The 24,493-nt window shown below is 41.7% G+C and overlaps 1 protein-coding gene and 1 pseudogene across 2 annotated transcripts in view; one reads left to right on the forward strand and one right to left on the reverse strand.

Moving 5' to 3' along the window:
* Positions 1-24,493, forward strand: part of LOC140530232 (store-operated calcium entry regulator STIMATE) — a 72,687-nt gene that overhangs the window by 15,870 nt on the left and 32,324 nt on the right. Inside the window, exons 1-4 of one of the 2 annotated variants that reach the window (XM_072649662.1) lie at positions 5,049-5,356; positions 10,600-10,648; positions 11,485-11,580; positions 23,510-23,631. In XM_072649662.1, coding sequence (XP_072505763.1) covers positions 5,173-5,356; positions 10,600-10,648; positions 11,485-11,580; positions 23,510-23,631 — 451 coding nt within the window. In that variant the 5' untranslated portion in view covers positions 5,049-5,172. Of the gene's footprint in view, positions 1-5,048; positions 5,357-10,599; positions 10,649-11,484; positions 11,581-23,509; positions 23,632-24,493 lie in introns of those variants that run through there. The other variant, XM_072649670.1, reaches the window with a different exon arrangement.
* LOC140530244 (adenylate kinase isoenzyme 6 pseudogene) lies at positions 2,964-3,850 on the reverse strand (annotated as a pseudogene).

Genomic DNA, 24,493 nt, shown 5'->3' on the forward strand with positions numbered 1-24,493 from the left:
ATGAAACCAGAAATCGGACAGTCAGAAATAACTGGCTTGGAAGGTGATTCAAGGAGAGGGAATGTAAGGATCATCAGGCTCCTTGGAAATCATGGTTTTAAAATGGTCTTAAATACATTTCAAGAAATCATAAGTGAAAACTGCTCAGATCTATTTTAATAAAAAAGCAAAATGAAGATAGAGAGTGCACCAAAGGAAAAGTCCCAGTAATGAACTCCCATATCATAGAATAAATACTTGAATATTCGAGTACCAAGGAGCCACAGTCAGGATGACAAAACACTTGGTAGATTCTATTGTAAATAAGTGATCTTGGAATACGGTATTAGGAAAGGCAAAAAATAAAGGCTTGCAACCAAGAAGGGCAAGAAGTTGCCCTTCAAAGTTGAGTATAATCCTACAGAGGAAAAATGAGTCTTTAATGGGGTAGAGAACTTTCAAGTATTTCTTATGGAAGGACCAGAGCTGAGTAAGAACTTTAAAATTCAGACATAAGAATTAAAGGAAACCTAGAAAAACAAATTTATTGGAGCAGTTGGAAGGGGTGATAATAATAATGTAGTTCTGACATTCGAACGGGGGAGAAAAAACAAGTGCCCCTTCAGAGCCTTAATGTCTTCAGAGGGTATTAATTGGATAAGAAAAATAGACAGCCTAGGGCCTAGATTGGTTCTGAGGGTCTGAAGAGGGAAAAGAGAAGAGGGGATAAAAGGGCTAGACTGGGATGTGTGAGAAGAGGGGAGGGTGGGGAAATAGGGAGCAGATGAACCTCCCTCTGGTTTGAAAAGACAAAGAAGGGTTGAACACACACAGCTCGGTGTGGAAATACATCCCACTCAATGGAGAAACGCGCTAAAGAAAGGCAGAGTTCAAAGGGGAAATGAAGGGAATGAGCATAAGGAAAACAAATTTCACTCTTCTGAAAGGGAAATTAAAAGGGGGGAAAACAAGCCAAAGAGCTAGAATCTCAGGGAGTGGGGGCCGTCAGTCGAGGAATGACTGAACAAATTGTGGCATATAAATGTGGTAGAATATGATTGTGCTGTAACAAATGATGAGACGATTGCAGAGATTCCTGGGTATTGGGAACTAAAGCAGATTGAAGGGTGAGAGCGACTTTGGAAGGATGAAGACTTCTGAGCAGTACGTGTGTCTGGAGGGCCTCTGATGGAGGGTGTTACCTCTTGACTGAGAAATGATGCACTTGTGCATTTGGATCGGTTTTACTTGACTGTGCTTATTTCTTTTAAGAAGCTTCTTTTTTTCTCTAGTAAATTGGTGAAAGACATGGGGGGAGGGGGAGTTAGCCACAGTGATGCCAAAAAAGAGGGTCCATTAAAAGTTTTTTAAATACACAGAACAGAAATTCAGAAATGAATGGTTTATATGCTACATATTAAAAACACCATTTTTAATAAAAGTTGTAAACCATTGCAAGGTTTACTGAAAGCCAATAAATTTCATTATTTTCCTTCATCTCAAGTAATTCACATATCACTGTAAATACTTAATGTTTCCTATTGAATTCCCTTGGTAAAATGTAACTTCCTTGAGGGAAGGAGCTTTTAAAATTTTGTTTTTGTATCCTTGTAATAAGTATTTAGTAAATTCCTGTTGAACTGAATTTGTAATTTTTGTTAGATCTTTTGATCTGACCCTTTTCTGTGCTAAGTTGGAACTTGTGTCGTATGATGGAAAGAGTGCTAGATTTTGAGTCCTAGAACTTGGGTTCAGATCCTAGCTCTGACACGTGACCTTGTGCATATCACTTAGCTTCTCTGGTCTTTAATTGATCTCTTCTAGCTTTAAATCTTGGAGCCTTTGAGATTCAGTGCTCTTTCTGTTGAAAAAGCCAGGTTTTGATGCTAGTAGAGAAAGCACTTCCCTGTTATAGAGCTAGAAGGGATTTTATCATTTCTTACTTGATCTATCGCAGTAGTATGCTGGTTGGTCTTCCTGCTTCAAGTCTCTTCTCCACTCCAGCCCATCCTCCTCCACTCTAAATTCATCTTCCTAAAGCTCATGACCATGTCACTGCTTCTCAGTAAACGTCAATGGCTCTCTGTTAGCTCCAGGATCAAATAGAGAAAATCCTTCCTTTGGGCTTTTAAAGCCTTTCGCAATCCAGCTCCATCCCACCACTCCAGCTTTACTTTATTTCCCTCCATGAATTCTAAATCCAGTGGCACTGGCTTCTCTTCTGTTTCTGGAACATGATACACCATCTCTGGATTCTGTGTCTCCTCCCTTGACTGTCCCCCATTTCTAGAATGCATTCCCTCCCCTCTTGGTTTACCTTGCTTCCTTCAAGAGTTAGCTCCAATCCCACTTCTGCAGGAGACTTTTCTTGTTGTCTCAGTGCTTTCCCTCTTAACTTACCTTCCATCTACAATATGTATAGCTTGTATGAACATAATTTTTGCTTGTTGTCTCTACCTTTAGAACGTGAGCTTCTTGATGGCAGGGACCATGTTTTGTGTTTTCTTTGTATCCCTGGTCCTTAGCACAGCATCTACTTTTATTAATGCACTGGCAGTTAAGAGGCTGTTGTAGAATTCTGCTTTTTTCCATTATTTCCCCATCGAAAATTGTGACAGCCCAGCAGGTTAGTTCTTTGTTGAGAAGTGGCTAGCCTTGATTGGCTCTGGAAACTGCTTTCTCCCAGCCAAGGCCCTTTCTTTCTTCTGCAGCATGATTAGCAGTTCATGAATCTGCCAGAAGTTATGTTTGTTTCTCCCTTTTTTTCAACACTTAATGTAATGTGTATAGCTTTATCCTCAGACTCTTATTTATGTCAGCATTTCTTCCTACCCTTCATTTTCTTTTTCATGCCAAGTATTAAAGATTTCCACCTGTTTTCTCAAATGTGCTTATTCTTTAGCTGTTAACCAAAATAAATGAGAATGTTGAATATTCCTAAACTTAAAAAAGCCTTAATATCTTATTCATTGTATTTGGGGGTTTTCAGTTTTCTCATGGAGAAAAAAATTTAGTTATAACTCAACTTTATAATATTGTCCACCTGCTACTTCTACAACACAATCCTGGATAGTAAAATTTGGCATATGTTGTCTTAATTTCTACTACATGGAAAAAGAGAAATCATCAAGAAAATCTTTAACCATTATGTGGAAAACCTTGAAGGTTTGCTTTGCCCTCAAGGTTCAATTATCTTTAACTGCTGCTCAATCCATTTCATTATCTTATCTAAATTATTCTCTAGCTCTTCTGGTACATTGCTGGGCAGCCAGTGTACTATTTCATGGTTGGAAGAGGCATTTAGGGTTAGGGTATTTGGAAAATTTCACACTGAATATTGTCCTGCAATTTCTTAACCCTGTATCCCCTCTTTTCAGGCCTTATATAGAATACAGTTTTCTGTTTGAAGCACAAAAGCTCTATGAAACCTTTCTTCTGGGAAGAAGTCACAGCCATGGTAATCGACAATAACCTCACCTTTTTCCATTTTATTCTCTAATCAACTACTCTGTCTTCATCCAAAATGGGATATTCATATTCTTCATCAAAGCCATCATATAACCCCACATTAATGTATGTCAGTCCTGTTTTTGATGCAAGTTCTTTACCTACTGCAGTCTTCCCAACCTCTGGGGTATCCATGAGCAGGATGTTGGGCAGCCTCATGGGCAGAGTGGCGCCGGCTCTGCCTCAGTCTCCTGCTCTCCACGAGAGAGCAGAAGTTGTTTCTTAATTGTAATAGACAGGAACGCACATCTTCTGTAGACTTGTGTTAGTGCCTTTTTCCCACTACTTTATTTTTGTGTAGGGAAACAGCGTTTTCACCACTCATGCTGTTTCTGTTGAATGGCAACTAACGAAGAAATATTTTGCTTTGTGGCTGGAAAACTGAGTGCAACAACAGAAGCCTCTGTTTGCTTTTCTGTCGTCTGATCTGACAGTAAAGGCCTATGACTCTGACTTCCTGTGCAAGGACCCCATTGATGGCTCCTTGTGCTCTGCATTTAGATTTCTTGTAGTTGAGTTTTATGTTTCTGCTACCTCCTCTGGGCTAATACAGAGATATTTGTTTTTAGAAGACATTCAGAAGTTAGAAGTTGGTCTTCTGTGTGTTATAATGTTAGAAAAACTAGATTTGAACCCAAGCTCCAGCATTTGGTGGCTTTTTGGCCCTGAGGAAATCACTCTGAATGTTTCCTCATCTGTAAAATAGGAATGAAACTGTTTATATCAGCTACTTTACAAGGTTGTTATTAGGAAAATACTTTATAACCCTTACAGCACTATATAAATGTGAGCTATTATTATCTGCTCTACTACCCCAATACCTTAGGTTTTATTCATCTTTTATCACGTTGCATGCCTTGCCTTAAGGAAAAGGGAGATGTTAGTTTCCCATATTATGGAAAGTTCTTCAGCTGAAATGTTATTCTGATGCTTCATCATGGAAGGGTGACACCTTTCTCAAGGCTGTATTAGCTAAATGTAAGTTCAGGAAAGTACTACAAGCTGGAAAGCCTTCAGGTTGGAGCTCAGCCACAGACTATCAGGTCTGTTGCCTGAGGCTCAACCTAGGAGAATTTAAAGAGACTTGTTGGGGGTGTAAGCTCAGTTCCATGTGGACAGTCTTGGGTAGGTAAAAGTGAGGACTTCTAAGGAAGCAAAGATCTTACAGTAAGAGATTGGGAGCGGGAGAGTGGAGAGTGGAGAGGGACCCTCTGCCCTCTAAGGGCCCTTCAGTGCAAAGAGCGCCTTCAGGCTTTCCTGACCCTACTTAAGCTCTCCCGCCGCATAGTTTGCACCTGACTACTGTGCCTGTTCTCAGCCCTTAGACAACAATAGGTGTGCTCAGACCATGGATTAATCTCGAGGGCGGGATGCTCTCCCCAGCAAGTTTCCCACGGGAAGAGGCGGAAATGCACGAGATAGCCCGAGTCTCACACCTCAATTCCCAGCTGTTCCCTGGGGGGCCTCATGAGAACTCTAAGGTTTAGAAGTCCTCACTTTTACCTACCCGAGACTGTCCACATGGAACTGAGCTTACACCCCCAACAGAGACTTGCTGGGGGGAGGAGCCAAGATGGCGGAGTAGAAAGATAAACATATGCTAGCTCCAAACCCACAGCCCATAAAATACCTGTAAAGAAGAACTCCCAACAAATTCTGGAGCAGCAGAAGCCACAGAACAATGGAATGGAGGAGATTTCTGTTCCAGAGAGCCCTGAAAAACCGACACGAAAGGTCTGTCACGCCCCAGACCAGAGCAGAGCCCAGCCCTGTCTCAGCTGCGTGGCACCGAGAGGAGCAGATCCGAGCAGGCTCCAGGAATGGAATCTCCAGCAGGCCACGTGGGTCCCTCCACCCACAGGCGGCAAAGGTCAGTGAGAGAGTCTCTTTGGCTGGCCTAGAGGGGAATGGGGTATCTCCATAACTCAGGCACCCTTGGGAGGCAGCAGCAGAGGCAGCAGCGGACAGGGGCTCCCAAAGCAGGCTGAAGCCTGGATCCATTGTTGAAGGTCTCCACATAAACCCCCTGAGGGAACTGAGCCCCGTGAGGCTGCCCTGCCCCCACCTGAGCACCTGAACTTAATCTCACACTGAATAGCAGCCCCACTCCACCAAAGCCCTAAGGCTGGGAAGCAGCATTTGAATCTCAGACCCCAAGCCCTAGCTGGGCGGATCTGGAGGCGTGGTAGATGTGGAGAGGACACTCAGAAGTCAAGTCACTGGCTGGGAAAATGCCCAGAAAAGGGAAAAAAAATAAGACCCTAGAAGGTTACTTTCTTGGTAAACAGATATCTCCTCCCATCCTCTTGGATGAGGAAGATAATGCTTACCATCAGGGAAAGACATAGAAATCAAGGCTTCTGTATCCCAGCCCATCCAATGGGCTCAGGCCATGGAAGAGCTCAAAAAGGATTTTGAAAATCAAGTTAGAGAGGTGGAGGAAAAACTGGGAAGAGAAATGAGAGAGATGCAAGAAAAGCATCAAAAGCAGGTCAACACCTTGCTAAAGGAGACCCAAAAAAATGCTGAAGAAAATAACACCTTGAAAAATAGGCTAACTCAATTGTCAAAAGAGGTTCAGAAAGCCAATGAGGAGAAGAATGCTTTAAAAAGCAGAATTAGCCAAATCGAAAAGGAGGTCCAAAAGCTCACTGAAGAAAATAGTTCTTTCAAAATTAGAATGGAACAGATGGAAGCTAATGACTTTATGAGAAACCAAGACATCACAAAACAAAACCAAAAGAATGAAAAAATGGAAGATAATGTGAAATATCTCATTGGAAAAACAACTGACCTGGAAAATAGATCCAGAAGAGACAATTTAAAAATTATGGGACTACCTGAAAGCCATGATCAACAAAAGAGCCTAGACATCATCTTTCATGAAATTATCAAGGAAAACTGCCCTGAGATTCTAGAACCAGAGGGCAAAATAAGTATTCAAGGAATCCACAGAACACCGCCTGAAAGAGATCCAAAAAGAGAAACTCCTAGGAACATTGTGGCCAAATTCCAGAGTTCCCAGGTCAAGGAGAAAATATTGCAGGCAGCTAGAAAGAAACAACTCAAGTATTGTGGAGATACAATCAGGATAACACAACATCTAGCAGCTTCTACATTAAGGGATCGAAGGGCGTGGAATATCATATTCCAGAAGTCAAAGGAACTAGGACTAAAACCAAGAATCACCTACCTAGCAAAACTGAGTATAATACTTAAGGGGAAAAAATGGTCTTTCAATGAAATAGAGGATTTTCAAATTTTCTTGATGAAAAGACCAGAGCTGAAAAGAAAATTTGACCTTCAAACACAAGAATGAAGAGATGCATGAAAAGGTGAACAGCAAAGAGAAGTCATAAAGGACTTACTAAAGTTGAACTGTTTACATTCCTGCAGGGAAAGACAATATTTGTAACTCTTGAAACTTTTCAGTATCTGGTAGTTGGTGGGATTACATACACACACACACACACACACCACACACACACACACACACACACACACACACACACACACACACACACACACACACACCATAGAGTGAATGGAATAGGATGGGATCATATCTTAAAAAAAATGAAATTAAGGGGTGAGAGAGAAATATATTGGGAGGAGAAAGGGAGAAATGGAATGGGGCAAATAATCTCTCATAAAAGAGGCAAGCAAAAGACTTTTTAGTGGAGGGAAAAAGAGGGGAGGTGAGAGAAAAACATGAAGTTTATTCTCATCACATTCAACTAAAAGAAGGAATAAAATGCACACTCATCTTGGTATGAAAACCTATCTTACAATACAGGAAAGTGGGGGAGAAGGGGATAAACAGGGTGGGGGGGATGATGGGAGGGAGCAATTTGAAGTCAACACTCTTGGGGAGGGACAGGATCAAAAGAGAGAATAGAAGCAATGGGGGGCAGGATAGGATGGAGGGAAATATAGTTAGTCTTACACAACACAACTATTATGGAAGTCATTTGCAAAACTACACAGATATGGCCTATATTGAATTGCTTGCCTTCCCAAAGGGAATGGGTGGGGAGGGAGGGATGAAGAGAAGCTGGAACTCAAAGTTTTAGGAACAACTGTCGAGTACTCTTCTTGCTACTAGGAAATAAGAAATACAGGTAAAGGGGTATAGAAAGTTATCTGGCCCTACAGGACAAAAGAGAAGATGGGGACAAGGGAAGGGAGGGATGATAGAAAAGAGGGCAGATTGGTGATAGGAAAAATCAGAATGCTCGGTGTTTTTGGGTGGGGGGAGGGGACAAATGGGGAGAAAATTTGGAACCCAAAATTTTGTGAAAATGAATGTTAAAAGTTAAATAAATAAAAAGAGAGACTTGCTGCAAGGTTGGCCAGAGGGTGATTGATCTCTTTGTTACCACAGCAACTCTCACGGACTGTCTGTTGAGTTACGGGGGAGTTGCAGTCTATGATGATCATGGGGATACTGTACTGCAAAATCGCATCCGTTTTTAGTTAGATTTTTTTCCATTTTCTGTTTTAACATTCATTTTATATGGAGTTTCATATTCTTTGTAAAAATGTGTTTTAAAACTGGTTTTAGTCAGCCAGTACTCACTTTCTTACTCTCCACTCCCTTGCCAGTTGAGAACACAAGAAAAACAAAACCCATTACACATACAGTCACGCATAACTTCCACATTGACAAGTCCAAAACAATATTTTTAGTTCTGCATTCTGAATCTTTCACCTCTACCAGGATGTGTGGGTAGCATGTTTCATCATTAGTCCTCTGGAGTCTTAGTTGGTCATTATACTAATAAAAATTTAGCACAGTAGTATTCCATCATATTTACATGTCATAACTTGTTCATCTGTTCTCCAATTTATGGGCACTCCTCCCCCCAAATTCTCATCTTTGGCCTCCTCTAAAGGAGCTATAAGTATTTTTGTACATCCTTAGCATTTACTATACTTAGGACTACACCTTCCCTTAAATTACCTACTATAGGATTCTCCTTCCTCACTTCTTTTTTTAACATCTGTTTCTCTGTTGAGTAAACTGTATTTTTATACCCAGTTCTGTTGTGAGAAAGAGAGTGTGTGTGTGTGTGTGTGTGTGTGTCTACTATTTACTATAAAGGATTGGAAAATTGGAATACAGTATTCCAGATGACAAAAGATTTGAGCTTATAGCCTAGAAAAACTTGCCAGGAAAACTGAGTATAACACTACAGGGAAAAAAGTCCTTTTGACTAGTTCAGGAGAAAGTGAGGTTCATGTTTCACTCACTCCTCTTTCCCCGCTCCTCCTTGTTGTCATAGATGTCTTGTATGTTCTCATTATGGGAGATAATTTCCCCTAATCTTCCTTTCCCTTTCCCTACAATGCCCCCTCTCCTAGTGGATTATTCCTCTTTTTTTCTCTTTCCATTATTTTCTTAGTATCATCAAGCCCTAACAGAACCACTCCCAGGCCATGTCCCCTGATACTGAGAGGGATCAGAGGGGACCCATGTGTCATGTAAGCAGTTTATCCTTATTTAATCCTTTAGCGTTATCCATCCATGTTTACTTTTTTGTGTTTCTCTTCACTTCTGTGTTTGAGCTTCAGAGTTTCTAGACAGCTCTGGTCTTGTTGTCAGGAATACTTAGAATTTCTGTATTTTATTGGAGATCCACTTTTCCCATCTGTAGCATTGTATTCGGTTTCTGCTAGGTAAGTTATTCTTAATTGTAAGTCTATACGCTTTGCCTTTTGAAATATTGGATTCCAGATTCTTCACTCTTTTATATTGATGGCTGCTAAGTTGTGGGTAATCCTGACTGTGGTTCCTTGAGTATTTTTTTCTTGGACCTGGAATATTCCTGGGAGTTTTCTTTTTGGGGTTTCTTCCAGGAAGTGACTGATGAGTTCTGTTTCCACTTTGCCCTCTGCTTCTAAGAGATCTGAGCAGTTTTCTTTTGAGATTTTGTAAAATATGATTTCTAGTCTTTTTTTTTTTTTTTTTTTTTTTAGTCAGGGCATTCAGATAGCCCAGTGATTCTTAATTTTTTTTCTCATTGATCTGTTTTCTGTGTTACTTGTTTTTGCTATGAGGTACTTTACATTTTCTTCTATTTTTTCTCAGCCTTTTTTCTTTGTTTTAACATTTCTTGTTGCCTCATGGAGTCATTAGCTTTTATTTTGCCCATTTGCCTGATCCAAGGCAAAGTCTTACTACTGCCTCCTGCAGTCTGGACTCTGCAGGTTCCTGGCCTGGGTTTAGGTCTGTTCAATAGTAGGCCACTTCTGGATTCTACCCTTGTCAGCTACCTGGAAACCTCTCTTGGTTCAGAGTGGCAAAATTGTAGACTGCCCCTTGGTCTGGGATTTCTGTCTTGATTATTTCTCCGCAGGCTGGCCTGGCTGCTTTAAATGAGACCTTGCTCAGCACCTGGAGTGTGAGCCACTCTGCTGTAGCTGCTAGCTTTTGTACTTCCTCTTTTCTTAGTGTCTCACCCAGGTCCTCCCCACTTGAGGACTCCACTCCCCTACGCAGGCCTCCTTCTCAGTCCAGTTTGCAGTTGTGACCTGACACTGGGGAGCACACCTTACCAGTAGGCACCTTTCCCTGTGGTGTGCTAGAGCATCTCCCGACTAGTGTTAGTCTTCAGATGCTCCAGTCCTAGTCCGGTATCTTTTCTTGCCCCGTTGCATAGCCCCTCCCTGTGCGCTGGAGTGCTCCACGTGCAGCTTGCTTTTGTCTAGTCCTGTCTCCAGTGACCACAGACCTCCCTGTCTTTCTCCCTATGCTGAGCTGGCCTGGACAAGTAACTCACTAATTTTTTTTTTTGATTTCTCCTGGTAGTGTATTTTCTAGATCTGTTGGTTAAGTTTGTGGAACAAAGCTTACTGTATTGCTTTCTGCTACTCCGCCATCTTGACTTTGCCTCGAAATTGCACATTCTTAAAGTATTGTCAAAAGTTCTAAATCCATTAGGGTAGTAGACATACAGAGTATATGTACTTTTTGTTAGATATTTCCTATCTTGACACATGTTCAGTGTAAAGACTTTAATTCAGTCTTGTGAATATGCTTAGTGTGCTAATCATCCGTTTTTATCTTGTTTCTTGGGGAATCCACAGTGACTGTCTTTACCTTTCTTTCAGTCAAACGCTTCAGAGAACCAAAGCATGAAAGGCGTCCGTGGAGGATATGGTAAGTTTTAAGTATTAATGGCTTTAGAATGCTTTTATGTGTGTGAACTGCTCATTTTGTGGAAAGAAGAGTTATCACTAACATGTAACATAAAATACCTGGAAGCCTTTTATGGACTCAAACATCAGGGGAATATGAAGGATAAAAGAATCTTTTTCTCCTGGTATTTTTTTTAAAAATCTCCTTTTATTACACCATCTTTCTGCTTTCCAGTTTTTGAAGACAAGATAATATGAATTCATCAGTTTCCTCCTGCAGGCTCTTCTTTTGATGACTTCTCAGAGTTTGATAAGCTCATGAGCTAGAGTCTGTTTGTGATTCAGTCTGGGGACTTGAATATGTAATTGAGATCGTCTGTCATTCCAAATTTATATTAATTTATATGAATACGACTTTTGGCTGTTGATCCTTTTATTCTCCAATGTTACTGGACTTAGAGGCTGACCAGTAATGCTCCAGCTTTTCCTCTTGGGGGTGCAATAGTTCTTCTGAAAGAAAACTGCACAGAGTCACTTAAAAGCAAAGAGGCAATTCTTCCGAGATGACCTTTGAAACCACTTCTCTGGTATCTGCCCCACCACCAGTAAAGCATCCAGGCTCCACATGGGTAAAATGCCCTGACAGAATTACCGGAAGACACCCCGTTGTCAAGTTCTTTAGAGAGTTAGCACCGTGTACTTCACTGATGTTGAACTCATTGCTATCTCCTGTGAACTCTGTTAGAATATCTCATATATATATATCTTAGTCATTTTTATTACTAAAGATTGCCTCTCAGGAACAAAGAGACCCAGTAGTGACTGGGACTTTTGAGCGCTCTCTCTTTTTCTGTGCAGGTTTCTGGACACTTCAAAACAGGCCATCGGAATGTTGTTCATCCACTTTGCCAATGTCTATTTATCAGACCTTACTGAAGAGGACCCTTGTTCACTGTAAGTACTGTGTGTTTGACCTAGCTTTGCCTCAATTTCACTTACCCATACTCTTGACCTCAATCTATTCCATTCCCAAGAGGCATAAGAATTTGGGCTTCTTCTAGGCAAATGATGGGTCTCTCTGTTCCTCCTCTTAGACCTCCTTCCCATTTTTGTTTAATTCTCATCTGTAGTACATCTCTGCCCTGCTAGATCAATTAATATGCATTGATTTAAGCATTTACTATGTATTAGGTTCTAGGAATACAAATTTGAAAGTGAGTTGTTGCCCTGAAGATACATACAAAAACAAAAGTGTTTGGCTTGGGGGTATGGGGTGGAATGAGGGACTGAGAAGGGACCTGAAAGCTGTAGGAATCAGAAAAGGCCAATTGAAAGCACTGGCCCTTGAACTGAGCTTTGAAGGGAACTTGACATTTCAAGAGGGAGAGGTGAGGAGGAAGAACATTCCATTTGTGAGGAACAGAATGGAAGTAGAGGCATGAACTTGGGAGATGGGATGTGGTATACAAGAAATGACAGGAGGCCTGCCGTGTATGAGGGATAAAAGCTAAGGCCAGGTTCTGAAGGGCTTTGAATGCCAAACAGAGGGCATTGCACTGAAAGTTCTAGTGCAAAGGAATTGTTGAGGTTCAGAGGTGCTGGGGACCCTGAAATGCTGACATGCTAGGTTCTGCTCAAATGAATTCGACTTAAGCCTTCTTAAAGCCAAAGAAAACAAAGTTTATTAAAGGTTCACCACCTTGGGTTGACTCTTAAGGAGCCTAAGCATTTGTAATGCTTGTATTCACAAGTGGGCCAGATAGAATCTCAGCTAGACAGAGTTTGAGCTGGATTGAATCTGAATGCCTTTGTGGAGGCAAGATGGAACTTAAATACAGAAAAGACTGTAGGAGGGATCTGGGGGTGGTCTGGTAGTCTAGGGTGATGGGAGGAGGGGTTTAGGGAGGGTCTTGAGGAGAAGTCCAAGGAAAACCTCAATGGGAGTGGAGTGACTGGTCAAGGGTTGGAAACAGCTGGAGGCAATCAGGAGATATCAGACAATGTAGGGCCTGGGCTGGAAGCATGTGTCACCAGGTAGTCTGGGGTCCCAGGGATGGTCTTCATAGATCAAACCCAGGGAAGATCTTGATGGGAGTGGCTGGTAATAGGATCAAAGGGTGGGGAGTGCAACAGAGACCTGGGCACAGCAATAACGAAAAGCCCTTGGGCTTCTGGAAACTGCTGGATCAAATGGGAAGATTAGATTTGAGTAAGAAGGGCTGGATCAAATAGGAAGACTCAAGGGGAGCTCAAGGAGGCCCCCAGAGTCCGAACCCCATCAGAATGACATGGTTCTTAGACCTGCACTTTAAGAACATCATTTTGACAGCTGTGTCAGTGAGGGACAAGAGAGGGGAGAGACTAGAAAATCATTGAGGAGCCTCTGGCAAACTTTCGAGTCATGAGCAACAGCATGAAAGACCAGACATTTTCTCTGATCTCCACACTCTCACCCCTTTCCAAAACAGAGATTGTAGGCCAAAGATAAAGCACTTTCAGCTATCTCCATGTTCTAGAAGGATTAAAAAACAAAGCAGAACCCATGACTTGATGCTCACTGATGCTGAGCTCACTCAGCACCTCTTGGTATCTCCCACACTACCAGCAGCAAGGCTGCTCTAGCAGACCCGGGGACCCAACACAGGCTTACAACAAAACTACCCCCATCCCCCAGTCCCTGGTCACACTTTCCATTGCTGTGGAAGCCCCAGCTCTTAGCTTTGGAAGTTTGCAGCCTGGGGTGGGGGACACAGCTCTAAATTGCCTGCCAGTGCTGGGCCAGAGAACTCAGGAATAGAGGGAGAAGATGGAACACCAAGATAGGATCCAGCCCTCAAGGAGACCAAGGTCAGCCATCTATGAATAAATATTGCACAACAAAGGAAAATGATCATGTACTTGGTAAGAGGAGAAAGGAAAGGTCCCTGCGGAATGTGAGGAGAACATGCCACCACAATATGCTGTTCCTGAATGATTGCAAAGAAAAATGAGAATTATTAGAGCAGAGTTTATGGCTTGCACAAGGGGCAGGCAATTGCAGCAGTACGGATGAGAGGCTTTAGGGCTTGGCTGAGTGGCCACGGTATGTAGGAGACCTTCCCTAGGGGTGCTTCCTTTCAACACAGACAAACTGGGGTTCAAGTGTAGAGGATCTAGAAGTACTGTCACAAAGCTGATCGTCTGCCAATAGGTACTTACTTATCCATATCTTATACTCTGTGTGCAGCTTGTCCTGTACCTCTGTCACTTAATGAAGAGCCTAGAGTTCTGGTGGAACACTTGCTCCTAAAAGAGGGGACCACCACTTCTCCAGCTGCAGCAAATTCAACTGAAATTTAGTCTATCTACAGTTGCCGGGAGCTGGGCATTTATTGTTCTGTTTTAAGTCCTGCCCAAACAGTCAGCCATCCCTATTCAGCCTTTCTTCATTCCTGTTCAGCTCAAACAGTACTAATTAAACACCTATTGTGCTTGGAGACTAGAAATACAAATACCAAAAACTCAGTCCTTGCCCTAAAGGAGTTTACATTTCACCCAGACTTGCTGCGGATAAGTAGATAATTTGAACCTTTTGGGGAAGCTTCTAGGCTTGGGGCCCACCTGGGAAGAGGCCTGAACCAGGGAGTGGAATGACAAATTAAAGCAATAGCTGGGAGGCAAGGCAGTTTGGCTGGAATTTAGAGTGTGTGAAAGGGAGAAGTGTCAGATAAATTTAGAAAGGTAAACTGAGGCCAGAGTGTACAGGGCTTTGAATGCCAACCTGAGAAGCTTGTAATTTTTTTTCATCTTAATGGCAATAAGGAACTATGGAAGCTTCAACAAGGGTTTGAAGATTATTTTGGCAGCTGTGTGGAAGACATGTGAGGCTGGAAGACCAATTAGGGAAACTATTATGGTAGAGATGATAAGGTCCTAATGTAGGATCCTGTCTCTCTCCCTTTTACTTCAGGTATCTTGAAAAGGTTGTTTATACCAGTCTCTCCACTTTTTCACCACCTGATTGGTTTTTAGCTCGTTGTAGCCTGGCTTCCATCCCTACCATTTTAATGAAGTTGTTATCTCAAATATTTGTAGCGACCCAGTCATCAAATCCTAAGAGTAGCTAGGTGGCTTAGTGGATAGAAAGTTGAGCCTAGAGTCAGAAAGACTTGAAGTTCAAATTGGGCCTCAGACACATTAGCTGTAGGACCCTGGGCAAGTCCTTTAACCTCTTTTTGCCATAATCCTCTGGAGAAGGTGATGGTAAACCACTCCAGTATCTTTGCCAATAAAATCCGTTGGATAGTATTGGTGTGATATAGGCCACAGGGTTACAAAGTGTGGGATACAGCCCAACCACCTTCATGGAATCCTTTGGCTTTATTCTTGTTCTCTCTGAAGCTTTTGACATGTTAATAGACCACTCCCTCCTGCTGCATAATCTCTTTTCCCCTCTGAAACCCAATTTTCTTGAGATTAGAACTGGGGTGGGACTCTTCCCCTTCATGCATCATAAAGTATTTTACCCGTATTATCTCATCTGGCAGCTAGATGGCATAGTGGGTAGAACACTAGACTTGGAGTCAGGAAGACCTAACTTCTAATCCTGTATATTATTACCTAAGTGACCTTGGGCTTCATCTCTGTCTTGGTTTTCTCTTCTGTAAAATGGGGTTAATAATAGCACCTACTCACAGGGTTGTTGTGAAGTAGACGCTATTAGAATTGGAGGAGATAATATTTGTAAAGCACTTTGAAAACTTAGAAGCGCTGCATAGGCAGAGCCAAGATGGTGGAGTAGAAAGGACGACCTGTAGAAGCTTCCCCACATAGCCCATAAAATACCTGTAAAAAATGACTCTAAGCAAGTTCTAGAGAAGCAGAAGCCACAAAACGACAGAGTGAGAGATTTCCAGCCCAAGACAGCCTGGAAGGCCGATGGGAAAGCTCTGTTGCACTGGGCGCGGAATGGAATGCAGCCTAGTGTGGGCCATGCGGTGGAGCAGGGACAGGACCCGGACCATGCTTCAGGGAGCCATGGGCAGTAGCAGTGCCCAGATTGCTCAACCCACATACACCAGAGACAACTTCAAAGGTCAGTGAGAAAGCTCCTTCACCTAGGAGAAGGGAATGCCATCTAGACCATGTCTGGAAAATCATGAAAAGCGAGTCAACAACTTCCTAAAGGAGAACCAAAAAAACACTGAAGAAAATAACACCTTTAAAAATAGACTAACTCCATTGGCAAAAGAAGTCCAAAAAGCCAATGAGGAGAAGAATGCTTTAAAAAGCAGAATTAGCCAAATGGAAAAGAGGTTCATAAGCTCACTGAGGAAAATAGTTCTTTAAAAATTAGAATGGAGCAGATGGAAGCTAGTGACTTTATGAGAAAGCAAGAAATTATAAAACAAAACCAAAGTAATGAAAAAATAGAAGACAATGTGAAATATCTCATTGGAAAAACAACTGACCTGGAAAATAGATCTAGGAGAGACAATTTTAAAATTATGGGACTACCTGAAAGCCATGATCAAAAAAAGAGTCTAGACATCATCTTTCATGAAATTATCAAGGAAAACTGCCCTGATATTCTAGAACCAGAGGGCAAAATAAATATTAAAAGAATTCACCGATCACTTCCTGAAAGAGATCCAAAAAGAGAAACTCCTAGGAACATTATAGCCAAATTCCAGAGTTCCCAGATCAAGGAGAAAATATTGCAAGCAGTTAGAAAGAAACAATTTGAGTATTGTGGAAATACAATCAGGATAACACAAGATCTAGCAGCTTCTACATGAAGGAATTGAAGGGCTTGGTATATGATATTCCAGAAGTCAAAGGAACTAGGATTAAAACCAAGAATCACCTACCTAGCAAAACTGAGTATAATACTTAAAGGGAATAAATGGTCATTCAGTGGTATAGAGGACTTTCAAGCATTCATGATGAAAAGACCAGAACTGAAGAGAAAATTTGACTTTCAAACACAAGAGTCAAGAGAAGCATGAAAAGGTAAACAGGAAAGAGAAATCATAAAAGACTTTCTAAAGCTGAACTGTTTACATTCTTACTTGGAAAGAAAATATTTGTAACTCTTGAGACTTTTCTCAGTATTTGGGTAGGTGGAGGGATTGTGCATACACACACACACACACACACACAGAGTACAGGTTGTGTTGAATCAGAAGCGATGATATCCACAAAAAAATAAAATAAAAATTAAGGGATGAGGGAGGAAAATACTGGGAGGAGAAAGGGAGAAATGGAATGGGGCAGGCTATAACTCATAAAAGAGATAAGAAAAGTCTTGTTCAATGGAGAAGAAAAGGGAGAAGGGAAAAGTGAAGCTATTCTCTCCATATATGGCCTAAGGAGGGAATAACATGCTTACTGAATTTGGTATGAAAATCTGTCTTACACTACAGGAAAGAAGGGGAGGAGGCAACAAGTGGGGTGAGGGGAATGATAGAAGGGAGGGCAAATGGGAGAAGGGAGTAACTAGAAATAAACTCTTTTGGGAAGGGACAAGGTCAAATGAGGGAATAAAAAAGGGGGGATAGAGTAGGATAGAGGGCAATATAGTTAGTATTACACAACATGATTATTATGGAAGTCTTTTGCAAAATGACACTTATTTAGTCTGTATTGAATTGCTTGCCTTCTCAGTGGGTATGGGTAGGGAGGGAGAGAATTTGGAATTCAAAGTATTAGAAACAAATGTTGAGAATTATTACTGCGTGTAACCGGGAAATAAGAAACACAGGTAATTTGGTATGGAAATTTATCTTACCCTCCAAGAAAAGAGAGAAGATGGGGCTAAGGGAAGGGTAGGATGTGATAGAAGGGAGGGTACATTGAGGGAAGGAGTAATCAAAATACAAAGTATTAGGGGGTGGGGGAAGGGGAGAGATGGGGAGAAAAATTGGACATGTTACAAAGTGATGTAAAAGCAATTAGTATTAAAACAATTGACTGAATTAATTACTGAGACTAAATCAGAGACATCTTTAGTTTGGGGGAAAGAATTTTAGTCTAAGTTCCCTAGAGTCAGGTAACCTCAGGTAAAATTTGGCATTGATGGAAAAGTTAAGGTTTTAATGGTAAATTTGATTTTATGAGTGCTATTTAATCAGGAACTAGAACATGTATACGAAGGCATGTAAGCCACTTAAGACTTGCCTCAAAAGATGTTCCTTAGCCAAAGTGAAATTATAGTCATATTTGAAACCTGGTTATTGGAGCTTGCTGTTTTAAGATGCTCTGGGACTATTAAGTGGCTGTTCTTCTGAGTCTAACTCCTGGTATGGACAGCAAGAAAGGCGGTCTGAGCCTTCAATCCATGATGCCAGTAAGCCTGTGAGATGCTGGTATGAACTGAAAAAGGTGATCTTATGGGAAGGATGGGAGAGCGGCTGTTCAGCCTGGGCTGAGGTAGGATTCTCCTGACTCAGTTTCCCCACAGACACCTGGCAGATTTTAAGCCTGACTGAATGCAAGTGGACAATCTACTCCTGCCTGGAATTGACATGAAGTTGGGGAGATATTGTTTCCCTGCAATGTCCCTACTCTTAGTGGCAATTTTCTATAGTCAAAAGATTTGTAAGCTTAATACCAGATCCATTAAATTATAGATTGTTGGTAGGGGAACATCTGAGGTTAAGTCTAAAATTAAGCTATTAGGCTTAGGACTCTAGACCAACACAACAGTAAGTTAGGTCCTTTAATTCTTAGTCATGGTGTGGAGACAGGTCAAGGGCTTGTGAAGTTAGCATGCATAGTTATTATTTGTGTCTCAGTTGATTAATGTTAAAAAAAAAATTCGTTTGTGGTCTGTATTGTCAATGCTTTAAAAGAAGTATCTCCTGACCAAAAGTTGAAATTGTTTTATGCAATATGAATTGTTAAAAATGAAAAATTAAAAAAAAAAAGAATAATGGAGCTTCAATGAAATAGAGGAGTTTCAAGCATTCTTGATGAAAAGACCAGAACTGAATAAAAAATCTGACTTTCAAACACAAAAATCAAGAGAAGCATGAAAAGGTAAACAGGAAGAAGAAATCATGAGGGACTTTCTAAAGTTGAACTGTTTACATTCCTCCATGGAAAGTTAATATTTGTAACTCTTGAGACTCTTCTCAGTATTTGGGTAGGTGGAGAGATAATATACACACACATTTTATATATTTTTATATATATATATATATATATATATATATATATATATATACTTAAATATTAAATATATATCATGTATACTTAAATATTAAATATATGTCATGTATACTTAAATATATACATTTAAATATATAATACATATTTGTATATATATAAACAGAACCTAGGGCGAGTTAAATAAGAAATGATGATACCTAAGAAAATAAAATTAAGGGCTGAGAGAGGAATATACTGGGAGGAGAAAGGGAGAAATGGAATGGGGCAAATTATCTCTCATAAAAGAGGCAAGTAAAAGAAGAGGGGAGGTGAGAGGGAGAAGGTGAAGCTTACTCTTCACACTTGGGTTAAGGAGGGAATAACACGCACACTCAATTTGATATGAAAATCTATCTTACGCTACAGGAAAGTTGGAGAGGGGGACAAGTGGGGTGGGGATATGATAGAAGGGAGGGCAAATGGGAGGAGGGAGTAATTAGAAGTAAATACTCTTGGGGAAGGACAAGGTCAAAAGAGAATAGACTAAATGGGGGACAGGATAGGATGGCAGGAAATACAGTCTTACACAACATGACTATTATGGCAGTCATTTGCAAAACTGCACATATATAGCCTATATTGAATTGCTTGCCTTCTCATTGGGGTTGGGTGGGGAGGGAAGGAGGGAGAGAAGTTGGAATTCAGAGTATGAGGAACGAATGTTGAGAATTGTTTTTGTATACAACTGGGAAATAAGAAATACAGGTTATGGGGTATAGACTCTATCTTGCCCTACAAGAAAAGAGAGAAGATGGGAATAAAGGAAGGGAGGGGTGTGATAGAAGGGAGGGCAGATTGGGGGAAGGGGTAATCAGTGCATGGTGTTGTGGGGTGTGGGGAGGGGAAGGATGGGGAGAAAATTTGGAACTCACAATTTTGTGGGAATGAATGTTGAAAACAAAATATATAAGCAGAATTTAAAAAGTGCTGCATAAATGTTAGTTGTTGATGTGATTGTTACCATATGCATTATTTATTCCCTGTGGTCTTTAGAGCTGGAATAGTTGCCAGCCTGTCTGGGATAGTTAGGGTGTTGCATAGTCTGGAAGCAGGGGGACAGGCCTTTAGTAGGCACCCTCTTACCCTCTCTTGAGATATGACATATCATTGGCAAATTGATAAGAGGAGAATTTTCTCTTAAGGTAGTCTTACAGTTTATTGATTTAGTTAAATCAAATAGAATGATCAGATACTCGTGTTTAAGTTGATCTCACCGCGTTAGCTATGAGAGGCCAGCCAAAAGTATATGGACTGCCCTGTTCATGCTGTTTGGGATTGCTGGGAACCCTGAAGTGTCAGGGTTAGGGGTGGCATCTACTTATGTACAAAAAAGACTGGAAGGATCTGTATGGGATTAAGCGGGCCAGGTGCAACAGTGAAGGGGCTGTCCAGTAGACTGATCTAGGTGGGCTGGGGTGGGCCAGTTGCTTTGGACAGGAGGAGCCAGTGATCCAGGCTACTGAAATGGATGGGAAAATTCAGGGACGGGGCTGCTTTCAAAGACATGGTCTTTTCCTTTTAGGGGTCCAGGTCCCATGGTGCCATCACCCCATCACTGTAATGCTGAGGTGGCCGGAAGTACCTTGTACATCACAGAGGAAGCCATGTCTTAGGAATCAAGAAACTTGGATTGTCTGTGATTTTAGAGAGATTCCTTGCTTTCTCTGGTCCTGTTTGTTTAGCTGTAAAGTGGGGTAATGAGGCTGCCCTTCCTGCTTCACAGCAGTGTTGCAGGAACTGCAAGAGAACAGATGCATAACTTAAAAAATGTTTAAATGCAATGCAAATGTCAAGTACTGTTGTTATTTTAGGAAAGATCTGTGATTTGTTGCAAGGAACTTCTGAAACAGACTCCGATAAGAGATGTAGACATCTCTGTTACTCCAGGACTTCATGTAGAGTTTGTATGACTGTTTGCTGGAGATTCGTGTATCAGGGAATGAGTTGGACTAGCTAACCTTTCAGGCCCCTCCCAGCCCTGAAATTCTGTATAGAAAAAAAAGGCATCCTGTCGCTGAAGTTCAGGGTGGATATAACAGCTGGTTTACAAACTTACGAGGGAGGTTGTAACGTGATGCAGTGGTTCTCAAATTTTCCACAGTGGTAGAATCCTTCAGTTTAAACAAAACTTTGGCTGAACCCTTATAGTAAAATCCTTAAATTATTATTCTTAGTGCCAGTTAACAAACAACATAATGTTCATTTTTTTAAAAAAGAATTATTTGGCATATTTTAGGACTCCTTGCAGCACGGTTTGAGAAACACTAAGAAATAAAACTGAGTTCTGATCTTGACCCTACCATTAGTTTTATGACCTTGGGCAAGTCATTCCCCTCCCTGGCATCCAGTTTCCTCATCTGTAAAACAAGTAGTGTAGTCTGGATAATCTCTAAGGGACCCTTTAGGTTTTGATATACTGCGATTCTAGGTTATAGTGAGGAAAACAAGCTAAAAATGCTCTTTCTTTTCATCTGTGGTCCAAGAGCGACCTCTTGTGATTTTTCAGGGAAAGACAAGCAGGTGGGCAAAGCCACTGTCTGTTCCCCTGCCCCCTATGGAAGCTCAGATCACATGTCACATGCCATCCTTCCTGAGCCTCCCAGCTCCTATTGCTGCCCCCTCCCATGACCTTTTGTCTGGTTTATGTTGTATGCATACATGGTTCCCCTGATTATATACATAATCTCCTTTTCTCTTGTCTTCCCAATGCCAAGTGTAGCGTCCAACACAGGAGGCATTGAATGAAAATTTGTTCATGGATGTGTCTTTTGTTAAGCTTCATTTGTGATGGAACTGATGTAGAGCAGAGCAAGCTGAGGTTGCCACTCTCTCCATAGAAAGAAATGCTGGGCAGGATGAACGAAGTCTGCTTAAGAAATTTTGGGATTTAGGAATTTTGGCCTGGGAGTGATCAGATCATAGGCCTACTGCTCTTTGTGCTGAAAACATCTTAGGGCATCTTAAGTTATAGGGAGTTCCCTGTCCTTATACACTGGAAGAATCAGGCAGATAGGACAGGTCCCATGGGCTTTTTGGAGATGGTTGGTTGCAGCTAGAGTGACTTATGCCTAAATGAATTTGAGGAGCCCATCTGCTTCTTCTGCCTGTTAATGAATGTAGGACAACTTTTTACCTATGTCAGAAGCCTCAGCTGCTCAGCAGAGGGCATGGATGTACCTTGGGTTAGATGTGCATTGCCAGGCTTCCCAGGACAAGCCTTTTAGAGTACTATTTTTATTCATAGAATCAAAGTGTTGTATCTGTTATGGCACCGTAGAAAATTACTTGGTGCTTTGCATGTGGTAAGTGTTTAAAAATACAGACTTGAATGAGGATTTTCTTTTGGCGGGGACAGGAGCCCAGAACTGATTTTATTGGCCTGGGGAATTCGGCAGGTTAGTTTCTACCCTGACAGATGCACATCAGCAACTCCTATATAGTTTATCTTGAGAGCATTGCCTGGGGCACTAAGAGGTTGCCCATGATCAAACATCTAATGTGTGTTACAGCCAGGCTTGAAACCAGTTCTTCCTGACTCTAGGGCCACTAGCCCTTCCACTCAATATCTGTGTAACCTTGAGCAAGTCAACTTCTCTGGGCCTCAGGTTACTCTTGTCTTTCAAATTAAGAGTTTGGACTAGGCCTGGAAATCCATTCCATCTTTAAATCTGTTACCCTGTGAACGAAGTTGTGGGTGCTGAGTCACCTAGCAAGGTAGTGGCAGAGCTTGTAGAAGACCCTGGATCTCTGGACTCCTAGTTCTCTTTCCACTGTGCAACAATGGAAGTACTTCTCTGATTGTCCATAAAAAAAGCCCCAAAGATATATGCATAGAGAGTATCTCTGCTTTATGAGGGTGTTTCCAGAAGGTGGAGCACTGCTTCCTGTTGTACCCTTCTTTATCCCCCTTCAGGGAAGGCCTCAGGGAGTGGCAGATTTGGACAAAGGGAGAAGACTGGATCTCAGCAGGACAGAATTAGGATTCATGACGCCCAGATAGAAGTCGAATGGAAAGATCAGTTCAGGCTGGGATCCTCTTTACCATGATATTCTCCTTGCTTTGCTTTGTGTGGTTCCTGTCTTCACTTCCTTGTAAAGCTGGTGTGATCCCTTGTACGTAGACATTGCTCAGTAAATATGGGGGAAATGGATTAACGTTAGCAGATCAGGTCCTCATTTCTAGGCAGTTTTCCATTTCTGTTGAGTCACTTCCTGGTTGGGTGCAATCGTTTAGCTTTAGCTTGATAGATTTATCCTTTCTCTGCCCTTCCTCCCAGTCTAATTCCATCCAACAGATACTCATTGTACTTAGTGACCTGGAAACCAATGTCTCCGTTCACCAGGATAAGCATATTTAAAGGAAGGGGATGTCAGTGAATCCTTTTATAAAATGAAGAATTCTTTAAAAATACAAATAATTGCCTCTTACTGTACTTGTTGGGAACTTATTTGGGTATCCTGCTGGTTACGTTTACAGTTACGATGTCTTATGCAAATTATATAACATCTTACAAATACACATCCCAAACTTAGTAGCCCACAGAGGTGCTTTAGCCATCCATCTTTCTTCAAGGTAGGTGTGCCACTTTCTGGAAGCATGATGTGCCCATGTGTTCAGGTCCCTTTGTCTGAGACTAGGGAAGCTGATGCTTCTGCTTTTCCTGACCATGCCTATGCACACCTTCTCCTTTAGGTATCTTATCAATTTCCTCCTCGATGCCACCCTGGGGATGCTGCTAATCTACGCGGGTGTGCGAGCTGTCGGTGTTCTGGTGGAGTGGCAACAATGGGAGTCCCTTCGATTTGGCGAATACGGTAAAAAAACAACAACAAACAACGACACACATGCACACAAACTTCTGCTGTGCTATGGCAAGGAGACTGACTTGAATGAGTTCATTTCATAGCCCTTTGCTGATTAGCAAGACCAGACGGCATTTCGGAGAAGAGATACGAAGCTGATTGGTGTAGCTTAGCATATGCTAGAGAGAATACCTGGCTGGATTCTTCTGCCTCTGACCTAGCAAAATTCGTGAGCCATTTGTGTGGCTGGTTTGCCACGTGTGGACTACAAACTGCCATCTGTAGGAGATACTCTGATGTTAGAAAAGAACAAGGCAGTCAGATCCCCACTGAATCCTCATGACTCGGGGAGGGACGCAGGCCAAATGAAAAGACTTACCCATGGTCACATAATTGGAAGCAGGGCTGGAATTATGCCCATTCTACCGTTTCCTCTGTGGTTTAGGTTGTCTTCCATGCCCAAGTTTCTGTCAGGGTTAGGAGACATCAACAGATGGCAGAATTCTGTCTGTTGGGATAATGTGAGATTGGTCAGCTCATTTAGGGCAGTGCTAAGGAGGCCAGGGTCAAGTGAGGACTTGCCCCAGGAGGGTTGGCTTTGTCCTGTTCTCTGACCATACCAGGCACGGTGCATGGGATCGTTGGATTGTAGACTTAGAGTGGAAAGGGTCCTTGCATTAGCCTCTGTTGGATTCTCCACATTGTTTGCCAGTCCTTTTATGCTGCCATTCTCATTACAGAGAAAAGGATATTTTCTGTAGCCATTATTCCAGACCTTTTATTCTCTTCTTCTGTTCCCAACTGCGTCCCTACCTTCCACAGTAAATAACGGTCTCTAATGCTGATTCCTTCAACTACATGGAATTTCAGCTAG

Source organism: Notamacropus eugenii, chromosome 1, assembly GCF_028372415.1.
Source record: "Notamacropus eugenii isolate mMacEug1 chromosome 1, mMacEug1.pri_v2, whole genome shotgun sequence".
Classification (NCBI taxonomy): Eukaryota; Metazoa; Chordata; class Mammalia; order Diprotodontia; family Macropodidae; genus Notamacropus; species Notamacropus eugenii.